Source organism: Sinohyriopsis cumingii, chromosome 8 (assembly GCF_028554795.1).
Source record: "Sinohyriopsis cumingii isolate HCF-2022 chromosome 8, ASM2855479v2, whole genome shotgun sequence".
Taxonomy (NCBI): Eukaryota; Metazoa; Mollusca; class Bivalvia; order Unionida; family Unionidae; genus Sinohyriopsis; species Sinohyriopsis cumingii.
Window position 1 is genome coordinate 59,838,907 of NC_142968.1, and position 24,484 is coordinate 59,863,390.

General features: G+C 36.2%; 1 protein-coding gene across 2 annotated transcripts in view; it reads right to left on the minus strand.

Moving 5' to 3' along the window:
• Positions 1 to 23,507, minus strand: part of LOC149793635 (uncharacterized) — a 58,042-nt gene extending 34,535 nt beyond the window's left edge. Inside the window, exons 1-3 of one of the 2 annotated variants that reach the window (XM_089967618.1) lie at positions 23,386 to 23,507; positions 17,423 to 17,501; positions 14,016 to 16,551 (exon numbers count right to left, since the gene is read on the minus strand). In XM_089967618.1, the coding sequence (XP_089823744.1) occupies positions 14,016 to 16,551; positions 17,423 to 17,433 (2,547 nt within the window). In that variant the 5' untranslated portion in view covers positions 17,434 to 17,501; positions 23,386 to 23,507. Of the gene's footprint in view, positions 1 to 13,967; positions 16,552 to 17,422; positions 17,502 to 23,385 lie in introns of both variants that reach the window. The other variant, XM_089967617.1, reaches the window with a different exon arrangement.
• Positions 23,508 to 24,484: the final 977 nt, after the last annotated feature.

The window sequence follows — 24,484 nt, forward strand, 5'->3', positions numbered from 1 at the left end:
TTTGACAAGGATATTTAAATTTAATATGGTCAGCTTAAAAAGTATTAATCTGCCTGAATGTCTGTCAACATTTATAGTTTATCTCCTGTGAAAAACCCCAGGAGGCCAGCTTTGTGCAGGAAAAAAGAAATAAAAAATAGGGCAGTGTGGTGAGAGAACTTATTATGAAGCTAAGGTTTATCATGGACAAGTTATGTTAATTTAAAGTCCATTCAAAAGCTGATGTTATATGTGTATTATTCTGTGTAAAGTCATTCTGACATAATCTAAATCATCAATATGAAATATTTCAGATGCACGATAAAACTGAATGAACGTACTTTCTGCTCCTTTTTTATTTTTTAACCAAATTCTATATCTATACAAAATTTGTATAGTGTTAAGCTGAAGTGATGAAATGTGCTGAATTAAATGCGGAGTCATTTTTTCTTTCTTCATTTTTACTGTATAATTAAAAAAACTGATAAAACTGAATCCTAGATCCTACTATCACAGTCACTGAACCATAATATTTGTAAGCCTATACTGTGTGCATAATTGACGATTAATCCTAAGCCTGAAAAAGACTGCAAGAAAATAAATCTTAGGACTATCTCATTCATGCTGTTCTTGACAAGTGGGCCTCTTTCGATCATTCTTACAGAAGAGGGCTCTTTGACTCCATAACAAAGTAATTATTAAAAAAAAATATTTAAAGAATATGCAATTCATTACTATCACTCACATAGCGTTAGGCAAGCATTACGGTCTCTGATGACCAAAAATTGACAAAATACTAATTGAGAACCAATAATGATAATTTTACTTTAATGATTCTGAATTTTGACCTTTAAACATATCAAACACCAAGAAAATTGTCCTTAATGATTGCATCTTGACTGCTAAATTTCACTATATAGAATTAAATAGATTTGCATAACTCATACCAAAAAGTAAAATGTAAACTTCAATAATTTGGACCTTTGATCATTAACCACAAATCAATTTAATGCTGACCTTACATATAGTCCCCCAAAAATTGAAACATGAGGATGGGGGAGGGGGGTAACTTGTAAGGCAGAAAACTAAAAATTAACAACTTATAAGGTAAAGTACACTGAAAATCTTACTATAACCTGTTTTCTGCACCAAAGAAGTTATTGATTGACGACGACAGTGTTTCACAGAACTTAATCTGCTATTTCTTGCTGAATCAAAGTTAATATTTGAACATTTTCAGCTTATAAGCCAGTGTCATACAGTCCTTTACCAATAACTGTAACTACCCACATAGTTTCCAAGCACATGTCATGGCAAAATAATGACAACTTGTAACTGGATCAAAGAGAACTGAGTTACTATTTTTACAGTTTTTACACCATGAATACCATGGTGGCTGATGTTTTTGAACATGGATATGTCTGGTTTATTTGTACATGATAATCAAGTTGATTTATGATATAAGCAAATACATATTATAAGTCAATGCAGGAAAAACTGAATAATGGTATATATAAAATGCAGATCCCACCCACATTATTTAGAAATGAAATGCCATGCAGCTAATTAATTCCTGAACATTTTGTTTTTGTGTAAAATTATAAAGATAAGATAAAAGACTAGTTCAGCTGCAACCGGCGCATACCCAGATCTGCCATCATATAATGCACTGGTAGATCTGGGTCTATGCAGTTTGTTTGCAGTAGTCAGTAAAACAAATATCATAGACCCTGAACATGTGCATTATGCATGGCAGATCGGGATCTTTTTGGAAGAGTTAGACTAAACATATAAACAAGTATATATGGTACTTGTATACTGCTATGAAACAATAAGTAAATTAATTCCTGTGATATTTGCATACAATTAAACAATAAACAATAGACCATTGTATTTGTCAATGACAAGAATCTGATGCCTCCTCATCCATGCCACCTCATATGCTTCAAATTTGTATTGTTTCTATCCACTACAGTTATTGTGACAGTAGCAATTTCATGAAAAACTGCTGAATCATTTCTGGTATTGTTTAGGTATCATTTGTACGTACTTGTTACTGCCTCAGCTACAGAGACTGACTGGTTAACTAGGATGACAAGAAACATTAAGGGTCCTGCAGAATGTGGAACCATGGTGGCACAATGGTTAAGACATGACAGACTCAAGACCAGACGTGTCAGGTCAGTGTTCAACTGGTACCCCTGAAACAGCCTGGATCAAATCATATTTTCCTTGGCCTGAACATGATATAACTTGCTTTGCCATGAAATACACAAAACCAACCAGTCTGTAGAATGTTGTGTCCCACCAGTAATTTACACCATTGGAATTTCCACTGGCAATAACCAAGAACCAGGCACCAGCAAGCCTTAAAGGTCATATCAGTTCTTGTCACCGTGCCTTGGTTTTGCCACCATGCCTTGACAGTGCCACCATGCCTTAATTATTTCTCATCATGACTTAGTAGCTAGTTTGCACCATCATTAAAAAATAAAATTCCTTTCCCCTAATGCACCATTACAGATCATCTCTTACAGTTTTAATACATTACTGCTGCAGATACCCAGCTCTACCTGACTGCTGAAGTAGCTGCTGCAACTTCCCTTCAGGACAATTACTACAGCCTGATGCTGTTAGAACAAATGATAACCTTTTAGGTGATCACTTGAACAGATTACACATCTAACTTTCACACTTTCATCAGACTAATGTGGCTGTTAAATTTTGGTGATTGATGAAATCTAAATCACTTTTAGTGTTCCTAAAGCTGTCATAAAATAAAGTCATCAAAATTTACACGTCACAGTTTGGGTGTTATATATACACTTCTGTTATCTCCAATGTATGTTCTTTCAGATACAACTTTCCTTCAGCAAAATAGTTGTGCAGAATTATCACTTTCATGAAAAAGAATTTCAAAGATAAAAAGGAATGGGTTGAATCACATTCTTAGATTTGTCAACTTTATATGTCCATCTCCACTGGACAAGCTGTGTCATAATCCAATTGTGATATATCTCATGGGTTTTTACTGAAATAACATCACGCTACCAATGCAATATCACCACTCTGGTGGCCTTGAGTGGTTAGAGCATCAGCCTTGGATGCAAGAGGTCGTGGGTTTGATCCCCGTTCGAGTCAATCAAAGACTTATAAAAATGGTACTAACAGCAGCCTCACTAGGCGCTTATCATTTAGAGGTTAGTGTTAGGACTGGTCGGCCTGGTGTGAGGATAATGTAACTGGGTGGGACATCATGCTACATGTCTGCAGCAATCGATGTCCCTGAGTTCTAGACATCACTATAAACTGCCACAGCAGATATAAGTGACATAACTGAAATACTGTTAAAGCTATGTTAAAAATCCAAATCACACACACACACCTATGCAATATCAGGTTCAGTTCCTGACAACAGTTGTGTTCTGTATCCCGACCTGTTATAATTGGAAACTCGTCAACTCTCAGGAGCTCACAGATCAGCTCTGAGAGGTGAATCTTGGCAACATTTAACAATGCATTGCCCCATACAAGCTATCTAAGGTTGTCAGTGTGACATTTTCTCTAGTGGTACATGCACATAGCTATTAAACAGATGAACTCCATCTGATTCCTGATGGTGAGAGTTTGCATCCCTTCATTCCCCATTACAGTATGTTAATATATGGGGTGAGGTAAATATCTGCACTGAAACCAATACCAAACTGTTGTTTAGGAACAGGAAAGAATGAATAACTGAGGTACAGCAAGACTGAATATAACTTAATACATGTGGATGTTGAGACTGAAAGGAACATATTACAGCTATCTCTCTCTACTGAAAAGAGGCAGTTAAAACAAAACAATTACAGTAAAACCTGTTATTAGAGACGTACTGCCTCTTCTGTTAAACAAAAGCGGTCTCTCAAGACAGGTGGTCTCTCATAAGAGGCGTGTGAAAATGGACTGGTCTCCAGAGTCAATAGTGAGCATTGTTGAAAAATAATAAAAAATACCCATACTCACTGCACATGTATCATTTCCTTCATTCATAAATCTTGTTAAACATTGCATGCATTCCTCACAAAATAACTTTATCTAATAAAGATATACATTTTCAGACAACATGATTCAAATTTATGTTTGAATATCACATGAATATGTTCTTTCTTCCAGTGTTAGAATTTTTCATTTTTTCATCAGAGGTTCTACCATTGTTATTAGTGTTGATATAATAACAACAACATCCATTTTGGTTTTGATCAGGTTTGGGGGAAATGTGGAATAAATATATATTATGTACCAATGAATGAAACCAAAAGACATCATTAACTTGGCAAGAAAAAATACATTTATTCTGAGACGAATTAGTTTAAATCACCATCATTATAGCTTGATAAAAGTTGGATTCATCTGCACCTGGGTAAACAAATGGTGGCTATGTGAAACACTGTAACAAAACAAACAAAACAAAAAAATATCTGGAAATGATTCTCACTTACTAGTTTGAAGACAGAGTTCATTCACCCCCTCGGCATTATGGATTAACTGGAAAGACAAACAATGTACTCAACTCTACACAGAATGTGTGGGAGATTTTGGATTTTTAACATAGCTTTAAAAAATTTTCAGTCATATCACTACAATTGTCTGCAGTGTGGCAGTTCATAGTGATGTCTAGCACTTGGGCAGTATATGCCGCAGTCACATTATCCTGACACTAGGCTGACCAGTCCTAACACTAACCTCTTAAGGATGAGCGCCGTTAGTACCATTTTTATAAGTGATATGACTCAGTTGGGGATTGAACCCATGACCTCACGCATCCAAGGCACATGCTCTAATCCACTAGGCCACTGGAGCAGTCCACCCTATACCGAAGCACTTTCAAAAGATTCATCACTGGGACATTAGGACTACCCGCATTGTGTGGGTTTTCACAAATATAAAGAAAAAAATACAAACCTCTAAATTGACTATGTCCATCATTACTCCCTTCGATGAAAAAATGGTTAATCTTACTGGCTATTCACATGACTTCGGCACTACAATGGCGGTTACTGACATGTACTTTAGTCAGGTTAACTGCAGTTTACAAATGACACCATACGCTGGACTTGTATGTCAAGATCGGTTGTGTTGATCTGTATTTTTGTGATGCAGTCGTTCATAGTAGTGTCAAAATGCATATTTTGCCAAGACATTACAGTCACTGGTTGCGTTCATAACAGAGCGCTTATATAATAAATTCAAACTGTGCATTACAATTGTGGTTAGAAATGACAGGTGGTCACTCACAGAAGAAGTCGCTCGTAACAGTTTTTACTGTACCATATAAACTTGTTTATAAGCAATCCAACTGCAATCTGCACAGACCTAGATATGCCATCACATACTGCGCAGGCAGACCTGGGTATGTGCAGTTTATTTGCAGTAATCAGTAGAACCAACAACAAAGACCCAGTTCGGTTAGCACATTATGCTAAAGCAGATCAGGATCTTTGTTTTTGCAGTCTGACTGAGACTTTAAGCGAGTACAGAGTGTAGTATGAACAGAAATGTGCTATAACAGATGCAGTGGTATAAAGCCAGTAGTAAACTGAACCTTAGCTTATGGAAAGAATGTGCTGTATTATTATTATTATTATTATTATTATTTCTATTATTATCATTATCATTATTATTATTATTATTATTATTATTATTATTATTAATACTGATACATGCATTTAGTAACAGAATTACTTCCATGAAAAGTCCTGCTGAAAAATCCTGAGAAAAGATTATATCATATCCAATTAGTTTTCAACAAGCTTGTCAATTACATGAATACATTATTCATAATCATGATGATCTGAGTAAAAGATTTTATGGTGCAGCAAAATACAATGACTTGAGAAACAAATCACACAAATATGCAAACTGTACATAGCCACATACAACATGCTCACTGACAGCCTCAATTTGCCAACACTGAACAGTGTACACTCAGATCTGCTATCAAATAACCTGCCCCCAAAACTGGGGTCCCAACAGCCATTTGTATCAAATGACAGACACAGTATAAATAGGCACAGTATGATATGGAAGATATGGGTTTCCACCATTTGTAATAAATCATGTGTAATACAGTGGGTAAAAATACATGAGTATCAAAATGAAATTAGTCACAATGATGGGGATGAGAACACAAAAATGGTAAGGGAAGGACAACTTGTAAACAAGTTAGTAAGAATTTATACAGTAAGAGCACACACTGAATTGCACTGTAGTCCGAGACCCCACCAAAACCATTGGCAAGAACAAAGAGAGATCTCAGTTACACACATATTCTAAGGTTGTGATTGAAATACCTTTCAGCACAGATGACAAAAGTATACAAGGAATTATTTACATTAAGCTGATATCTGTGTCTTGTAAACCAAATCATGTGGTGGACATTTATAACAATACACATGTTCCAAATTACAAATGTCTGAGTTCTGATTTACTACCCTATCACAGATATCAAAATTATACTTGACACATAAATGGTAGACAGCCCATGGAGTCACTGGCTTTTATACATGATGTTTTGCTACCCAGTGTTTCTAAATTTGTATAAAATTTGCACACAATATATCATTTTTAAGGCTTTGTTTTTTAAAGACATCACTGATTTAAAAATCGTAAGTAGCTGAGAATTTAAAATGATAAAGGTAAAAAAAATCATGTCCAGTCTCATCAAGAACATTCAATAATACACAAATGCATGTAAGTTGAACATTCAATAATACACAAATTATCACCCACACAATTAACAGACATAAAAAATTGCACTCAACCACATGTATATTTATTTGTAAGTGGCAAGCAAGGAAGGTTCACAAAGTAATGATTTATTCTACAACACAAGAATGCAATTCATGACAATTTTTCTGAAATTACAACTAAAAATCAATTAAATGTGGAACAACATTTTTCAAGTCCTACCTAAAAATCCTACCAATAGTCATAAAATTCCCACACATTTTTTTCCAATGAAGGAGCCTGCAATATCCCCCATAAAATTCCACTAACAGAACAGACCTAATAGCCTGTCCAATTGGACAAATGCAAGTTGAAACTGATTCCTGAATAAAGCCAATACAAACTGATGTCTAATATTTTAATTAATGGCAGGCTATCCTATAATCTGCTTTTGTCTTAGCACACAAAAAAAGGGATTGATGCTGTGTGGTAATACCATCCAAACCATTATTTTCAACAGCGAGCAGGGAGGTTGTGTTTCTTTTCATTTCATCTAAACAAACAATTTGTTTTCAAGAAAAAAGTGTCCTCAATAATTTGTATCGTGTAAAAGAGTAAAACCATTCAAATTACTTAAAAGTCTACAGTAACTTGTCTTGTTGGACAATGGGTTCATTAAAAAATGTTCAAGGCCTGATTTGTTTTCTTTGACAAATTAGTCTTAGTTCTACTTATAATGTCATTTTAACACATAACTGAGTAATGTGGTCTTGTGTATTTCCATTGTATGCAGTAAGGTACATTACATGCATTATTAAAAAATGGTTCAAAAATCTTTGAAATCACTAGATACATAATACCCTATATACATATATATCTTTCCAAGCATTATAATACTGCTTTATACTTTGCATTGGGTGACATGCAAGTTTGTTTACTGCAATAGGCCATGTTTATACAGAACTTCATGCAGGAATATTGATCTACAATTTCTATGCAGCTAATAGCTACATGAAAATGTTGAATATCCATGTAAACCTGTTTGTTAACATTGACAGAACCACTAACAAATTTCACTCAAATTTTCATGTACTTGCTGCTCTCAGTAAAGCATAATAAAACAATATCACAATTTAGCTGCAGCATTTTATTATTTTCCATTAAAAATGCCTGAAATAGGCACAATCCTTCAGGTTTCATTCTGGTTAAATGGAAACCTGCCTTAGCAGACAACTTGATATAAAGACCATCTGTTCATTATGAATAATATTAATCTCTTTTCTTTTCATTTTAATTGAAAAATACATCTACAAGGCAGTTGCATCTTCAAACAACTGTAGTGTGGTACAACCACATGTCCTTTGAAACATGCTCCATTCTAGAAGGATAATACTATAATACAGTCAGGTTTATGTAAAGAATTCTAGCCCTATCTTTTAATAATTTTGCTCCTTCTATGCCTTTGTCTGTTTTCTTACACAATATGTATTTTTGGGAATTGTATTATCATTATCTTTTTGTGTTTTTTTGAATGTATGTTTGCTTTTAGATGGGGTTGGTTTGTCTTCCAAGAGATTTTAGCTACTCTTTGTACTTTTGAACCTAACTTTTACTTGGCATTATATATGCTACACTGTACTGATGTGCCATTGAACCCTATACATATAGCACTCCCTCGTATGTACCATCATTCATTTAAACACATTTGTTATAAGGCAGATATCGTCAATGATTCGATTTTATTATGAAATATTAAAATTATATAATGTACTTCATAATAATGCAGTTTCACTATACATCTTTGCCAAGTTTCACACTATTTTATTACTCATTATAATGCCATCTCACTATTACTATTGTCAAGTTTTACTTCTTAATATTCCCTCATTATACTGTCTCACAGTATACATTTTTGACAAGTTTCAATATATAGTACCCTCATTATAATGCCTTTATCAGAACTATGTTGTAAAATGCCTTATAGTGTGCCTACCTTATGATGAATAACTGGATACTGTACTCCCTCATTATAATGCCATCCATGGGAATCGTAGAGTATACCACCTTATACTGAGACTATCTAATAATTAATTTTAGTACATATCATTTTACTATCACTTAATGACATGGGATCTATGACCATACTAGCCTTGTCACACTGAACTGATGTTATTATCGATGGCCTAATAGTGAAAGAGTGCTTTTTATATAAAATAAAGAACAACTCATTCTGTGAAACTTAGTGTCCCACATGAACTTTTATGACGATGTTGGCCCACCCCACATTATTCTACTATTTGTTGACTTGCAGAAACTGTAACACAAAACATCATGGCTGATGATGCCTGGCATCAATGACATTACTGTTTGTTACCTCTGCCTCACCTGCATATTTATGTACATGAGACAAAAATAAACACTTAGGCAGCTGTGACAAATATACATGCTTTCAGCAGATGATACAAAAACCTTTTCCCACCTTTACCTTAGCGCTAGTGCAGGTAACTGATACATTAAACATATACCATTATCTACTGGCTTCTTTGACTTTAAGTTAATTTGTCGTCAGGTTGTTTTAATCAGTCTAGATAAACTCATAAACATAATGAATTAAATGTGCTAGTTCAATCAATCTGACAGTCAGGTGATCATTAAAAGCTCTTGTTGCTGATCAAGGACATGTACATAAATTCTACAATTCCTTAAAATCTTCTTAATTTTCAGATTTCCACAAAGCCCAACTTGACAGAATCTCTGTACAGCATTCACTTTGGCTTCACTTTACAAAAAATATTGTCCACCTATGACCTAGGTAAATGTTAATGGGTTTTTAATTAAAAAAACTTTACTTTTTTTTAAATACTGTTTTATCCCATCTCTTTGCAATTGGAAGGACTTCATGGTAAGCTTGGCATAATCTTAGCAGGGGATGTCCAAATTCGTATACATTATATTATATGCTTAAAGGCATTCTCATGCTCAAGTCTGTACAAATCTCATTCTAACAATAGTTTGGTCTAAAATGAAACTGAATGAAATTCATAATACAAATGACAATTTCAAGGGACAAACATAAAAGGAGAACATGTGCATGTTTAGTTTCTTCCATATAATCATCAGTTTGGATAATGCTCACTCAGCCTTATTGCATGGCAATACTCTCATACACTTATGTAAGGAAAATTAAGCCATAAATCAACCAGAGAATGAAGTACTGACCTTCCTGACATATTGAGCAAATTCTAAAACACATGGGCACTACAGCATTGGGACAATCAGTTAAGTAAACAGGTCTCCCTTAAACAGTACAAAGAAAAAGCTGGCATGACTTCAAATATTCTACAAAATATATTCACGATGACAGCACGACATACCTACTTGTTATGTCAGATCTGACTGTAAACATACTCTGACCCTGATCTGCCATTGCATAATGTGCCAGCATATCAGTGTCTATCTTGTTTGTTTTACTGATTATTTCAAACAGGCTGTACAGATACAGCTATGATGGGCCATAATATGGCAGCAGACCTAAATATATGCTGTTGGTAGTTAGAACAAACCAGTGAATATATGTGTTACTACATTCAGTGTATGGAAGACTGTACAGACTTTACTATGATGGGCCATAATACAACAGCAGATCTGGATATATGCTGTTTGTATCATAACTAACTTCTGAGTATATAGGGTAGTACATGGAAGCATGTAAGGACTGCATATGATTATGACTACGTTTGAAAACCTTAGTCAAAGTTAAATTGATTCACAGCATCACAAGTAGGTTATTTAGTGCTGAGGCAATTCGATTAAAATAAGTGCCTTGTCCAAGCAAATCCAATGGTGGGATCTGAACACATGCAATTTCTTTGGCAAGTCCAGCAAATTAAGCACTAAAGTGCTGCCAGTATTCAAAGGAATCAGAACTAGAGAACGGTTCATCCATGATTTTGTTTTAGAAAGTTTTATTTTTAGAATGGATGGGTGATTTTGCCTACAATGCCCACTTTCAATGTTTCACTGGATACTGTAAACACCATTTCATTACAAACTACAGTAAAACATCAATTCACTGAAAACAGTACTGAGTTAAACACAAATTCAGTGAAATAGTAAAGTAAAATACCAATTCACTGAAAACTGTACAGGAAAACACCAAATCATTGAATACTGTACAATAACACAACACATAACTGAATACTGTACAATAAAACACCAAATCACTGAAAACTATACAGTAGAACACAAATTCACTGAACACTGTAAAGTAAAATACCAATTCACTTGAAACTGTACAGTAAAATTCCAATTAAGAAAATACCAATTCACTGAAAACTATACAGTAAAACACAAATAAAAGTACTCCATCACTATAACTGCTCATGGGAGACAAAAGTAAACTGACTTATAGGTAAGGCATACTCATATTGACAAACTACTATTAAATAATGAAATGGGATCCATGACAACACCCATCTTATAAAAAGGGACCTTCTTACAGAGGTAACTGATAGTGAGGGTCTACTGTATTCAGTCACTGATTAACCTAATTGTTCACATGCATGAACACCCGCTGCCACATTCCTTAAGTTTAAAAGAGCACATGATAAAAATCAGTTCCTGATACAAGTGAATTTTAGAACAAAATCATTTTCTCCAAATCAGGGTCCAATAACTGTACAGTTATTGATAGCAAAAGTGTTTTGTCTGACCCAAACTCACCCCTCTGGATCTGCCATTGACAAGGCAAATCCAGCAAAAACTATGGCCACCTTAAATTACTGACCTACTGTATATATACAGATTGAAGGTGACCCTTCTTATTCTGGACAAAATACCTCTGCCCCCCCCCACCACAAGTAACTGACCCATTACACAATATCCCTCCAATGCCAATTCCTCAATACAAGATCACTCCATTGTCAATTCCTCAACACAAGATCACTCCAATGCCAATTCCTCAATACAAGATCACTCCATTGCCAATTCCTCAATACAAGATCACTCCACTGCCAATTCCTCAACACAAGATCACTCCAATGCCAATTCCTAAATAAAAGATCACTCCAATGCCAATTCCTCACCACATGATCACTCCAATGCCAATTCCTCAACATAAGTTCACTCCAATTCCTCAATACAAGATCACTCCAATGCCAACTCCTCAATACAAGATCACTCCAATGCCAATTCCTCAACACAAGATCACTCCAATGCCAATTCCTCAATACAAGATCACTCCAATGCCAACTCCTCAACACAAGATCATTCCAATGCCAATTCCTCAATACAAGATCACTCCAGTGACAATTCTCTAACTATTAAAAATATAACACTAAATTTAACTAGATAATTGGCTCTCAATTATGTATCATATATTGCTAGACTAAAAAAATACCAAACTTAACTAATTGGCTCTCATTGTGTATCTTGCTAGACTATAAAACACCAGACTTAACTAATTGGCTCTCATCGTGTATCATATATTGTTAGACTATAAAACACCAAACTTAACTAATTGGCTCTCATTGTGTATCATATATTGTTAGACTATAAAACACCAAACTTAACTAATTGGCTCTCATTGTGTATCTTATATTGCAAGACCATAAAACACCAAACTTAACTGATAGCCTCTCACTGTGCATCATATATTGCTAGACTATAAAACACCAAACTTAACTGACAGCCTCTCACTGTGTATCATATATTGCAAGACTATAAAACACCAAACTTAACTGACAGCCTCTCACTGTGTATTTTATATGGCAAGACTATAAAACACCAAATTTGGCTGTCTCTTTTTATCATATATTGCTTGAATATAAACCGTCAAACTTGAACTAGATTTGGCAAAACAAACAAAAAATTGTCTTTCTCAATGGCCAGCTGTCCTTGTTTCTCATTGCTGACCCTAGCACTCACACCCCTCCCCATCAGCAAACAAATTTACATTTATGATTTTCACTAGAATTACATCTACTTATGATGTAGAAAACTCCTAAGAAACTTCAATACAACTTTTGGAACAATAACTTATTGCTTACCATATACACTCGCTTAAAAGATGAGTCCTAATGCAAGCTGCACAGACCCTGATCTGCCATCACATAATGCACCAGAAGATTTTGGTCTGTGTGGTTTATTAGTAGTAATCAGTAAAACAAACAAAGTAGACCCTGACCAACAGGCACATTATCATGTTGCAGATCTGGATCTTGTTTGCAGTTGGATGACTTATAAGCAAGTACATACAGTACTTTTAGACAAAATCTAAGTTTACTGAGATAAATCTTCTATAGCATGTGTTTACCTGTGAACAGGATCATAATGTTATCTAACCTTTTACAAAGAAAACTAACACATAAAACATGATAATAATGATGATGGTGGTGGTGGTGGTGGTGATACCAATAAAAATGAAAGTAATACCTACATTTACCATTGTTACTGCTGACAATGAACAATCAATCTCTACTGCATTTCATCTGGCAGAAAATATTAAAATAAAGGGAAAAGTTTACACACAAAGTCAGTAAATTAAAAAAAATAAACTTTTGCAGACAGGAAGAGAATCAGAAAAGTCTTTCTAGAAAACAAATGCCTTGTCTTCCCTCTTTGCATGACCTAACATACTGCAGTAAGTAACTGAGCTAAATGCAAAAATTCACTAAGCCTTGAGGGTGTGCAGGATAGACATATGTACAAACAAGATGAAGAAGGGTATCACCATGAATCCCTTCCAGGGAGGGAATTAAACAAGAAAATGAGTGTCATATGAAATCCAATGTCCTATCTGCATCCATGCACTGATGTTTCACTGCTGTCATTTGGTTTGCAAAAGTTTTAACACATTTCTTTTATGTTATTAAAAATAATGTTGCAGTCATTGCCACAGGAAAAGCTACATGGATATATTGATATAAAACCACTGTTACCTAACTTGCACAAACTTTAACAAATCTTTAACGTTATTTACAATGACACAGCTATCACCACAAGAAATTCTACATGGCTGTACCGATGTATAACCATTGTTATCTAACTTGCAAAAGCTTTAACACAAAAAAATCTTTAACACTGTTAACAATGATGCCACAGCTATCACCACAGGAAAGGCTACATGGATGTACCAATGCAATGCCATTGTTATCTAACCTGTGAAAGATTCAACACAAAAACTACCATTGCTGATACTGATAATGTTGCCACCATAACAAAATGATGCCAATGTCCTGCCATGCCAGCATGGAGACAACAAACATGTAAAATGAACTAACCTGATGGGCATACCCACTATCCTGGTATCCACCATACACATTATTCACCTGATACGGCACGCCTACTGGCCTCCCTCCTTGCAATGGGGCTGCTTCCTCCTCTGCATCCTGGACTGGTACCAGAGCTAACTGATGCTGCTGAGGAGATTGACGTTGTGATGAACCATGGGCATGTGTTGGTGGTGGGCTGATTAATCTCAGGTTAATATCAACACTGATTCTCTGTCCATCTTCTGTAACAATTTCTTGTGATATTGGCTTTAGCTCATGATGCCGTCTGAATGGAGACTGTGGCTCAATGGCAGGAGGCAGGGGATCTTGCTGAGCTGGAGGAGCCACCGGTCGATTTTCCAAAGGTTGAAGATGATACTGGTTCTTTGTTGGTGTCCCATAACCTTGCTGCTTTATCCCTTGTTGTGATGACTGGGCTTTCCCTAAGTTAGAATCACTAGGGAACTTTTTCAATTTGCTCTTTCCTCCAGCAGACAATTTCTCCTCCTTCTTGCGAGTAAGGAAAACTGACCTCTTTGCCCACAATTCTTCAGCTGAGGATGGCTTGTCATCTGTGTAGTCATTGTATGCCACTGGTGCTTGGTAACCCAAATGTTCTGGTTGAGCAGACAGTGACTTTTTCTTTTTTGTGGGCTTTGGCACTTTTGGCTGAATGAAAATTTTATCTAGTTTTTCCTCTTCCTCTTTTTTTCTCTCTTTAATTTCTTTGTAACTCTTTTTAGGTGGAAGACCATAGTCTTGTTTATTCTTTTCAACGTAATCATATCGAGGCTGCTTTGGATTTACAAGTTCCATTCGTGCAGTGTCTTCTGGATCATACAAATCCAGGATATTGATATTTTCCTTTGGCCTTTGTCTCTGTCCTTCCTGATCTCTCCTGTCATAGTTATTCACTGGATTTGCTGGGGGCTGTCCCCAACCCTTCTCATTTGGATACTCTAAAGAATCCCGAGCAAAGTTCTGAGAATCTCCGACATATTCCTGACTCTGTCTTGGCAAAGGCAGCTTTGGAATCTGAATTTCTTTATCGTGTTTACTGTTTGACTCAATTTTTGCCCTCAGTCTCTTTTGGTATTCAAGTTCTTGCTGCAATTCATCATCATCCATATCAATATTGTCACCTAAAGTAACTTGATTTGTGTAGCCTTGTGGTTTACGGCCCTGCCCATGCTGTTCATTCTCATATCTGTCTTTCTTGTCCTGCATCTGAGCATTTCTGTCTTCATAACGATCTGAATCTCTATACTGAGGTTTCTCTTTTTCTTGATCCTCATTCATTGCATGGTTTCTGTCTTCATATCGTTCATCATCCTCTGTTTGCCTTAAATGTTTACGATCTTTATCCCTGCCACCAAATCTTAGATCCCTATCATATCCCTGATCCCTTCCTCTATCCCCTTCCCTATCCCTATCTGCATACCCTTCACCTCTACCATCATTTATCCTACCCCTATCCTCGTCGTAATGACCTACGTCCCTCTGATGTGCATCTGGGTCTCTCTCGCTTCTTAACTTGTCAGGACCATATCCATAACCATAGCCTCGTGGCTCTCCTGGGGCTTGTTTATCAGAGTATCCCAATGTTTTATCCTGTTGTGGATACCCCCTGTCTCTAGCCCGAGAATATCCATCCTCTATCTTTTGATCCATTTGTCGGTAAGTATCTTCTTTATCTTCAGTATCTTCCAAACGACTACTCACAAAACGATACTCCTCCTCTTCTTCCTTTGTGAATGAAGGCGATTCTACATACACTCTTTTAACACTGGTTGATGAAGGAGAATGTGTGCCAGTCTTTCTTGAATGATGTGTATCTATTGGTGGATGCTGTGGTGGTAGACCTTCTTCTGTAGGAGACTGCCCTTCTTGTTCCCTCTGTGACTTTTGACCAGTTTGTGGAGTTGCCCTTCTTGGTGTCCCCCAATCAGGAGGACTTTCAGCTGTTGGTCGCTGTTCCTGTAGTGTCTCCTCGTAATATGGTGTAGGATTCCTGTCCCTTACTGGTGTGCCCCAGTTAGGGTTACTTGGTGGTCTAACAGCTGGATTAGTTGACAGAGATACTGAAGTTGTTTCAGTGTTTCTGTTTCTACTTTGATTTGTAGTCGTATTTTTTGTTCTATCTGTGGCAGTGACACCAGTATTGCGACTATAGTCACGACTGGCACGATTCAATTCCCTTGTTTCATCATTTTGTCCACTATAAACTCCATGAGCATTCTGATTTGAGTCACCAGCCCTACCATATGTCCTTGGTGTGAACTGAACCTGACCTTGTGGGGGTGAAATACCCTGAGCTCGTAGAATTTCAGGATTAGCAACAGCATAAACGTTTGAGGAATTTTTTGTATCTGTTGAAAAAGGGCGTGGAGGAGATGGGGGTTGACTTTTCTTGGGAGATTCAGGTGTACGAAATTCGTACGGAACTTTAAGGTCATCAGCAAGGTCCGTAGGATGGGGACTCACATTTCCTGGTCCCTGATCACTATCTCTCTCAGTGACTCTGTGTGTTCCTCTGTTTCGGTTTGTCTCCCTGCCTGCACTGCTTCGGTATGTTTCACCGCCTTCGTAGTCTCTGAAATTGTTAGAAGAATTTACATGTGGAATTTGAGATAAAGTAGGCGTAGTAACAGTGTAAGTCTTGCGTCCACTAGGGTACACTTGACTAACACTTTTAGGCTCAACAAAAGAATTACTTTTGGCAGTCACATATAAGTCATCTACTTCATGCAAACTATCAAGCAATAAATACTGATCTGGTGAAGCAGTAGTTTTAGTTGGAGGGGATTTATCTAATTCTAGTGGTGGAACACTGACTCTATCGTTCTCATGCAGTGGACTTGGACTTTCACGACTAGGACCTCTCTTATGCAAATGCACATGCAAAGCTGTGGAATGCCCTAATCCAGTGCTGTGTGCAGAGTGTGTAAAAGCAGGGTTCACTTCATCCCTCTGTACAGAATCACTCTGAGTGCTCTTCCCTTGGTCCCTAAATTGTGACCCTGATCTTGTGTTAGAGGAGTGATAATCTTTAACTCTTCGCAGTGAATCAGATCTACCAAACTCAACTGGCTCCGATTCTGGATTTGCTTTCTGGAAGTCCAACTTACCGCTATCTTGCCTATAGGTATTAGTGTCAATTATTCTATTGTCAGTAACCCTACTGTTATGATTAAGCTCTGGGTCAAAATTAGAAGCAGAGTGTGCAACAAAAGCATTAGTGGTAGTAGTGTTATTTGCATGAAAACTCTTAGCTGATCTGTGAGAATGGGTGCTTGTTACACCATCACCAGAATTAGGTAAAACTGACTCAGTGCTCTGAGCTAACTCTTTTGTATTCTCTCGAAGAAGTGAAACAAGTGATGGATTCTGGGTGACAATCCGTCCCTGAGATGCAGCAGAAGACCTTGGTGTGATACGAGAAGCGTGCGAAGTCGACATATTACCTATCCGCCATGATCGGAGATGGGGAAAATAGCTCCCCCACTACACAACAGTGTCACGGAATCAATGGCTGTCTTCACACTGAAAAGAGATAATAACAGATATAAATAAAATTAGAGGAATGTGATTTGTCAATACAAATTATTAAAAAAGAGACTGAGTGTGTGTGAGTGTGTGATGTAGATTTTTAACGTAGCTTTAAAACATTTTCAGTCATGTTGCTACAATGTCTGCAGTGTGGCAGTTTATGGTGATGTCTAAGCACTGGGGCATCATGCCGCAGTCATATAGCATCATGTCCCACCCAGTCACATTATCCTGACACATTGCTGACTAGTCCTAACACAGAGCTCTTAATGCTGAACACCTAGCATTTATTACCATTTTTATAAGTCTTTGGTATGACTCAGCCAGGGTTTGAACCTGCAACCTCCCATATCCAAGGCAGATGTACTAACCATTAGGCTACTGAAGTGGTCGAAAAAGAGGCTGAACATCAGTACATTAGATGGAAAGGAAGATAGAAAGAAGAAAAAAACTGTACAAAATGAAAGATCATTTTGTATCACATTACGTCACTGTAGTCTATATAATACCTCTGCAAAAACTTAATTTCAAAATACTGTCATGTCCAACAAGGCATGACAGATCATTAGCAATGTTGCCACTGGAGGTCAGTTTGATTAACATTTTGGATGAAACTTAACATAACCAGGCATATTTATTTTTTCTGGTTCTACTACCTTGACATAACATTTTCAAGTATAATATATGCATTCTAATACATTAATACTGTACCTGTACTTGAAATGAAGCCTAAGGTAGCGTTTGAGGAACTACATTTGTGTCTGCAAAATATGTATGCCCCATAGGAGAGAAGAAAAAAAAAAGAGTACATTTCCAAATAAAACCCAAGTGTATGCCTGCCACATGCATGATAATCCTCTATGAAGATTATGAGCTCAAAAGTTTGTACAGAAACCTCTTTTTCTTCTTTCAGAGACAGTAACCTTGACCCCAGGTCTTGTGACCCCAAAATCAATAGGCTTCTTCCCCCTACCTATGTGTAGAACCAACACTATTGTGCAGAAACCATTTTTCTTCTTTCAGTTAGAGTGTCATTATTGGTAATCTTCTTCCTTACTGTAACTGCATGACATCCAAAGTTGGACACTGGACGTAAACTAATGCTGTCATATATGGAAACCATTTTTCCTCTTTCAGTCAGTTACCTTGACTTACACCACAAAAGTTATTGTTCAGGAACTATTTTCTAGTTTTAGTCATAGTGACATTCACCTTTAACCTTTTCACCATGAAATAAATAGGTTTTTAATTACCCTAATTGGAACCCATCCACAAAGTATGGTAACTGTAGGTGGTGGAAAATCACAATGACCTTGATCTTTAAAATTCTGGCACCTTCCCCACCCAACCCCCAAAATAAAGTTCTTCTTTCCCCAAGTGCCAGCTATCCTTAAAGTTTGATAACAAAAGATGGTGGACAACTCATGCTGTTGGGCAGGAACTAAACTGCTAACAGGCTGGCAGAATGACAAATAAATGGACATCACTATAAAATAATATAACACCATCAAAACTTAATCAGGTCGTCTACACTGCATGCCAAGTTTGATTTGTCTCCATCAAACAAGTTGAAGCTAAGTAAAAACTTTAATCAGGTCATCTAAATATAAATAATGCCTACCAAATTTAATATGTCTACTTTAAATGATTTTGTTTAAAACATGTATGAAAAAGAAAGAACAAGTCCAATAAGATGTAAAATATCTTAAATTTAAAAACTGCTGTGATGGATTAAAACTATATAAAATCATCCACTTCTAAGTTTCATGACTCTAACTTTAATATTCCTTTTTGCTTTTGCACATGAACAGATTTGATACAAACATACAAAGATACAGCTGTAAAACAATAATCCCCTTGAATAGAGGCCGAACGAAACTAAATTTCTGGTTTCAGCTGAAAACGAAACCAGACCGAAAGTTATAAATTGACTTTTGGCTGAAACTGAAGCCGAAACCGAAAGTTTACACCTTCGGCCGAAACCAAAACCAAAACCGAAAGATAAACCGAAGTTGCCGAACACAAGATTTATTAAATAGGCCTGGGTCATGATGCAATGCTACACTTCAATAACTGAGTAGGGTAATATGTCGACAACGATCAAGTCCATGATGCACTTATCAATTCGCTGAACTGCAACGTGGTCATCAGGCCAGACCATTCTGCTCTCGACCTATGATGTCAAGGGACATCTGCACAAAATTTGGTAATGCATGTTTAGTCGCTTTCTCTTCCATCATCATCTTTTTTGAGGCATGCTCTGCTCTGTCGTTCATGGACCTCCTGAGATACGTACCATGGAGCTCCTTGTGGCAGCTGGCCAGATGACCTTTCAAGCCTGAAACTGTCTGAAGTCTTGGTTTATCGCTGCCAAGTGATAACAGTTTGTTGCATTCTTTGCACTGCACCTTGCTTGCATCAGAATCGATTTTTGTGAAGTAATCCCACACTGCATTTTTCGACATTCTTTGCGGTGATTAACTAATCCATTTATTATTAACTTCAATTTTGTACTTCACACAGATTAATTTGCTACAGTTTAACTAACTGAAATTATCAATACTGTCAGACTTCAAAATCTCTGTATTCAACACGTGAGTAGACTGAAATGCAACAGTGCCTAGAACTGCCTAGCGCCGACTGACTGGCCGACAAGCAGAGTAATAGACACAGCACTAGAATTGCATTCTGAAAGTTAAAATAGATCTTCAGCTGATGACCGAAAGTCAATATCAATTTCGGCTGAAACCGAAAGTTAACTTTTTGGCTTCGGCCGAAACAGAAACTATGCCGAAAGAGGCCATTTACCAACTTTTGTCGCCGAAACCGAAACCGAATTTCGGTCGGCCTCTACCCCTGAATAAACCTTAAATTTTTTTTTTTAATTTTTTGGGGGTGATATCACATAACATTACTGAAGAAATTATTTTGGTGACATGCCTACATAATGATTTTTCATTCCTTATTTTACTTGCCTTTGCTAGTTTGGTAAAAAGGAGACTAAAGCAGTATCCGTAAATCTATTACATATAGGACTATCTTCATGTATAAAATTTGGTTGGAAATTACAGAATTTATTGTAAGTGATGCTTTTCCTTCAAAGCCTTTCAGACATATTTGTGACAAGAGTCCAAAATACACACCTCTTACATATGCACAGTAAATCGGTCATAGGAGATCACCCGAGTTGTGAGACTGGGTTCTCCATATACATATATATTGATTACATTATGACCCAGTCTCACAACTCAGGTAGTCTCCCACGACCGATTTACTGCATATATTTTTCTTTATGTATCTGGTATTTTTATGAATTTTAAAATATTCATTCTGTATTATTTTACTGACAATTAGTGACACATTACCTTTTCCTACACATTTCCAAGTATTTAACCCTAATTAGGGGATAGATACTGAAAATGGGGTAGTGCAAGAAAATGCACACAAACTTAGATACTTTTGCTAATGTTCAATGGTTAAAAAAAATTTTTTTAGTAAACTTTCGAAAAAATAAAATAAAGAGATAGAAAGACATATTTAGACCACCACATTACATGCCCCTAACATGTAGTATGTATAAACAGAAAACATTATTGCTTAGAGTCCATGTAAAACCACCTATGGAGTAGTTTATACAATAGATCATCAAAGAGGCAATTAAAGGATAAGGTGGTCACATTTCACATATTACTTAATTGGCTGAAAAAAGCTACTGTAAAATGGTGTTAAATCCTTTGAAGACTTCTGTAGATGAATCCATTAGGCTAATTTCCATAGGTAAAGAGGAACAACTAAATTTGTTTGAAGTTAATAGGTAAATCAAAAGAGATACATGTCAAAAATCAAAAGTTATTACATGTCATTACCTTGAATGAGAATGTTTAGGCCATCTTTATTAACGATTATTGACAAGTTTGTGATAAGTAGCAACAGCTTTTAAAACTCACATTTCACTCCATATATAACACACAAAACATGATTATTTTTATATTTGGAATAGTGGTTAAGTGTGATTCATTTCTATGGGTAAAATGTTGAAATGCATTTCTGATTCAACAAATGACAAGCATGTGACCTGAGTGGTTAGATCATCCACCTCTGTTCAAACCTGGAAAAATCATATTAAAGACTTATTAAAATGGTACTAACAGGTGCCTCATTTGGCACTCAGCATTAAGAGGTTAATGTTAAGACCAATAAGCCTGGTGTCATGATAATGAGACTGAGTGGGACATGATGCTAAATGTCTGTGGCATGATGCCCCTATGCTAGACACTGCTATAAACTGCCACAATCCAGACATCAATTAAGCAACATGACTGAAAAATTGTTAAAGCTACATTGCAAATCTAAATCACACACACACACAATTTTTTGCACATGCTGCAAACACCACACTGACATGATTCTGGATTATACATCATACATTAACATAGCATTTACACCACCCAGTTAAATATCTGACACTCCCTCACAGCAATGCAGATGCTGACAGACTGTTTTCTACTTAGAGAAATTTTCAAGATCTTATGGGATGTTTGAACAATAGTAACATCTCATCTCTAATGAGTGTCAATATAAGCACAAATGACACTTGAGTTACCATCAATTATGAAAAAACACACTGAATTCATAACTGATAGCAACAAATACAGCATCTAATCATGAAAATAGTGCACTGTCTGAAAGACTGTAAGAAGAAGAATTTGTATAGCTCATTTAAGGATTATATAAGTGTTAGCAAATTGTGGTGACTGATAAATCTACATTTTGTTTGTATGTATATTAAATACTTCAAAGAAAACTGACATTATTTCTTTATAATCAAATTAAAACCTCAGTACTTTTCTGCAAGTTTATATCACAAGACAACTTATTTTCAACTACTAGTAGACAATGTCACTTTTTGGTCATGCATAATGAAACCCCTGTGGACCCTCATAACACATTTGTGGAGTCTTCAAAACCCACCAACACTGTCTGGGAATATGGCAGGTTTGAGACAATATGACTAAATCAGAAAAAAGGGGTGACTGATTAAGAGCACACATATGGGAAGTAAAACAACAAAAGAAACTTTATTTCTAACTTGTGCAGGACAAATAGATATGTATGTCACTGTGACCTTTTTAGTATAATTGAATATAGTGATCATCAGTAATTTAGAGACCTGTTATGAATCTGAATAACAAATGCACATTCAAATCACAAGACTTTAAAAAAAATGATAAAACTGAAGAGGTTTCATCTGGTTTTCTCATATATATACTATTTATTGCATTTCAATCTTGAAACTGTTGTAAGCAATTTCTTTTTAAAGTATCCACAGATGTGTCACACTAGTGACATCTACAGAATCATTACTGTAGATATAACTCTTGAACAATCAGAGAGGGGACAGTAGACAATTCCATGAATATTTGGTTTCTCAGACTTCCAAATGATTTCTTTATGTTGGCTCTGAGTTGGACACACTGTTATATAGATTATTATCTCAGCTAACGGTGTATATTTAGGCTATAAAATGACGTTCTTTAAAACTTAATCTTACATCACACACCGAACACCCATCCCATTTTGAAGAAGAAAAAAATGAACTACGGATACTCGATAGGACTCGTCACGATTCGACCTATGCATATTTGCAATATCGTGAAGCCGTTGACAACCTCGTATAGTGCGGTCGGCAAATTTTATTAAGTTGATTCCGTGATCGTGATTTTATTTCTGGTTTACAACTTTTAACCCATACAAGTGCAAGTTTAACTTCAATGATTACGGATCAACCGATGCCGATTTCCCAACTGTGTGTGTGGGATGGCTTCACAATATTGCTATATCATTTATATTTACAATAATTATTTCGTTTTGTGATCACCTGCTCATATGTCCAACGAATGTCTGTCACATCATTTTTTGATGATTTCGATTCGAGCAGGGAATTCCTCATTCCTCGATGGTTTCAGTTGACAGATAAAAATGGCGACAGCTACATATCCCAGAATGCACTATATTATTTACCTGTCGTCATGGTGCACTGTGCATGGACGAGTAAGCTCGTTGAAGTTGTCAACTTTTCGTTTACAAGTAATTAAAAGCTGTTTGTTAATTCGCAATGATTTGAAATGACCAGATTTTAAAAAATTGTACTTAGAACAACAACAAATATTAAATTTAAAGAGATTTTCATGGTCATAGATAGATGGATGGATGGATGGATGCATGGGTGGATGGATGGACGGATGGATGGACGGGCGGACGGACAGACAGACAGACAGACAGATAGATAGATAGATAGATAGATAGATAGATCTGTATGCCGGTCCACACACACGCACACACACACACACACACACGAATATCAATTTTATTATTCTGAAAACGCACAATTGAAAAATGTGTGATGAGCATATAAATAACTAGGTAATGTTGATAAAACTAATGTTATCTAAGGCTAATATTTTTCCAGTTAGTTCTTATTTAAACATATCGCTTAAACGAAACAAAAATTACACGACGGATCGACTGAAAAATTTGACAATGGCTGCTCAGAACTCTCTCTCTCTCTCTCTCTCTCTCTCCGTTATAACGAACTTCAAAACCGTTAACGGTTCGTACAGGGACTTGTTAACATTCTCATAAAAGACTATGTTTAAACCCGGTAAGTATAAACCATTGACCTAATGCATATATATATCACTTTACATTGGTGTAATAAATATTTTATCGTTAAATGCGCAATCTAAACTTGTATTGTAACCAATCTACCCATGAAAACTACAACTAAATCAGATCAAAATTATTTTTTCTGTTCTTGAGCATTGTAAACAGATCTTCAAGAGGGCGTGCAACAACGTTTGCATAGCTAAGAACTTGGGCTTTACTTAGTTATATTCAACTCCATCCCTTGCAGAAATGTCCATATCATGGGAAGCTCCGCCATGATGTATCGAATGAAAATTGATAAAACTGTCGTG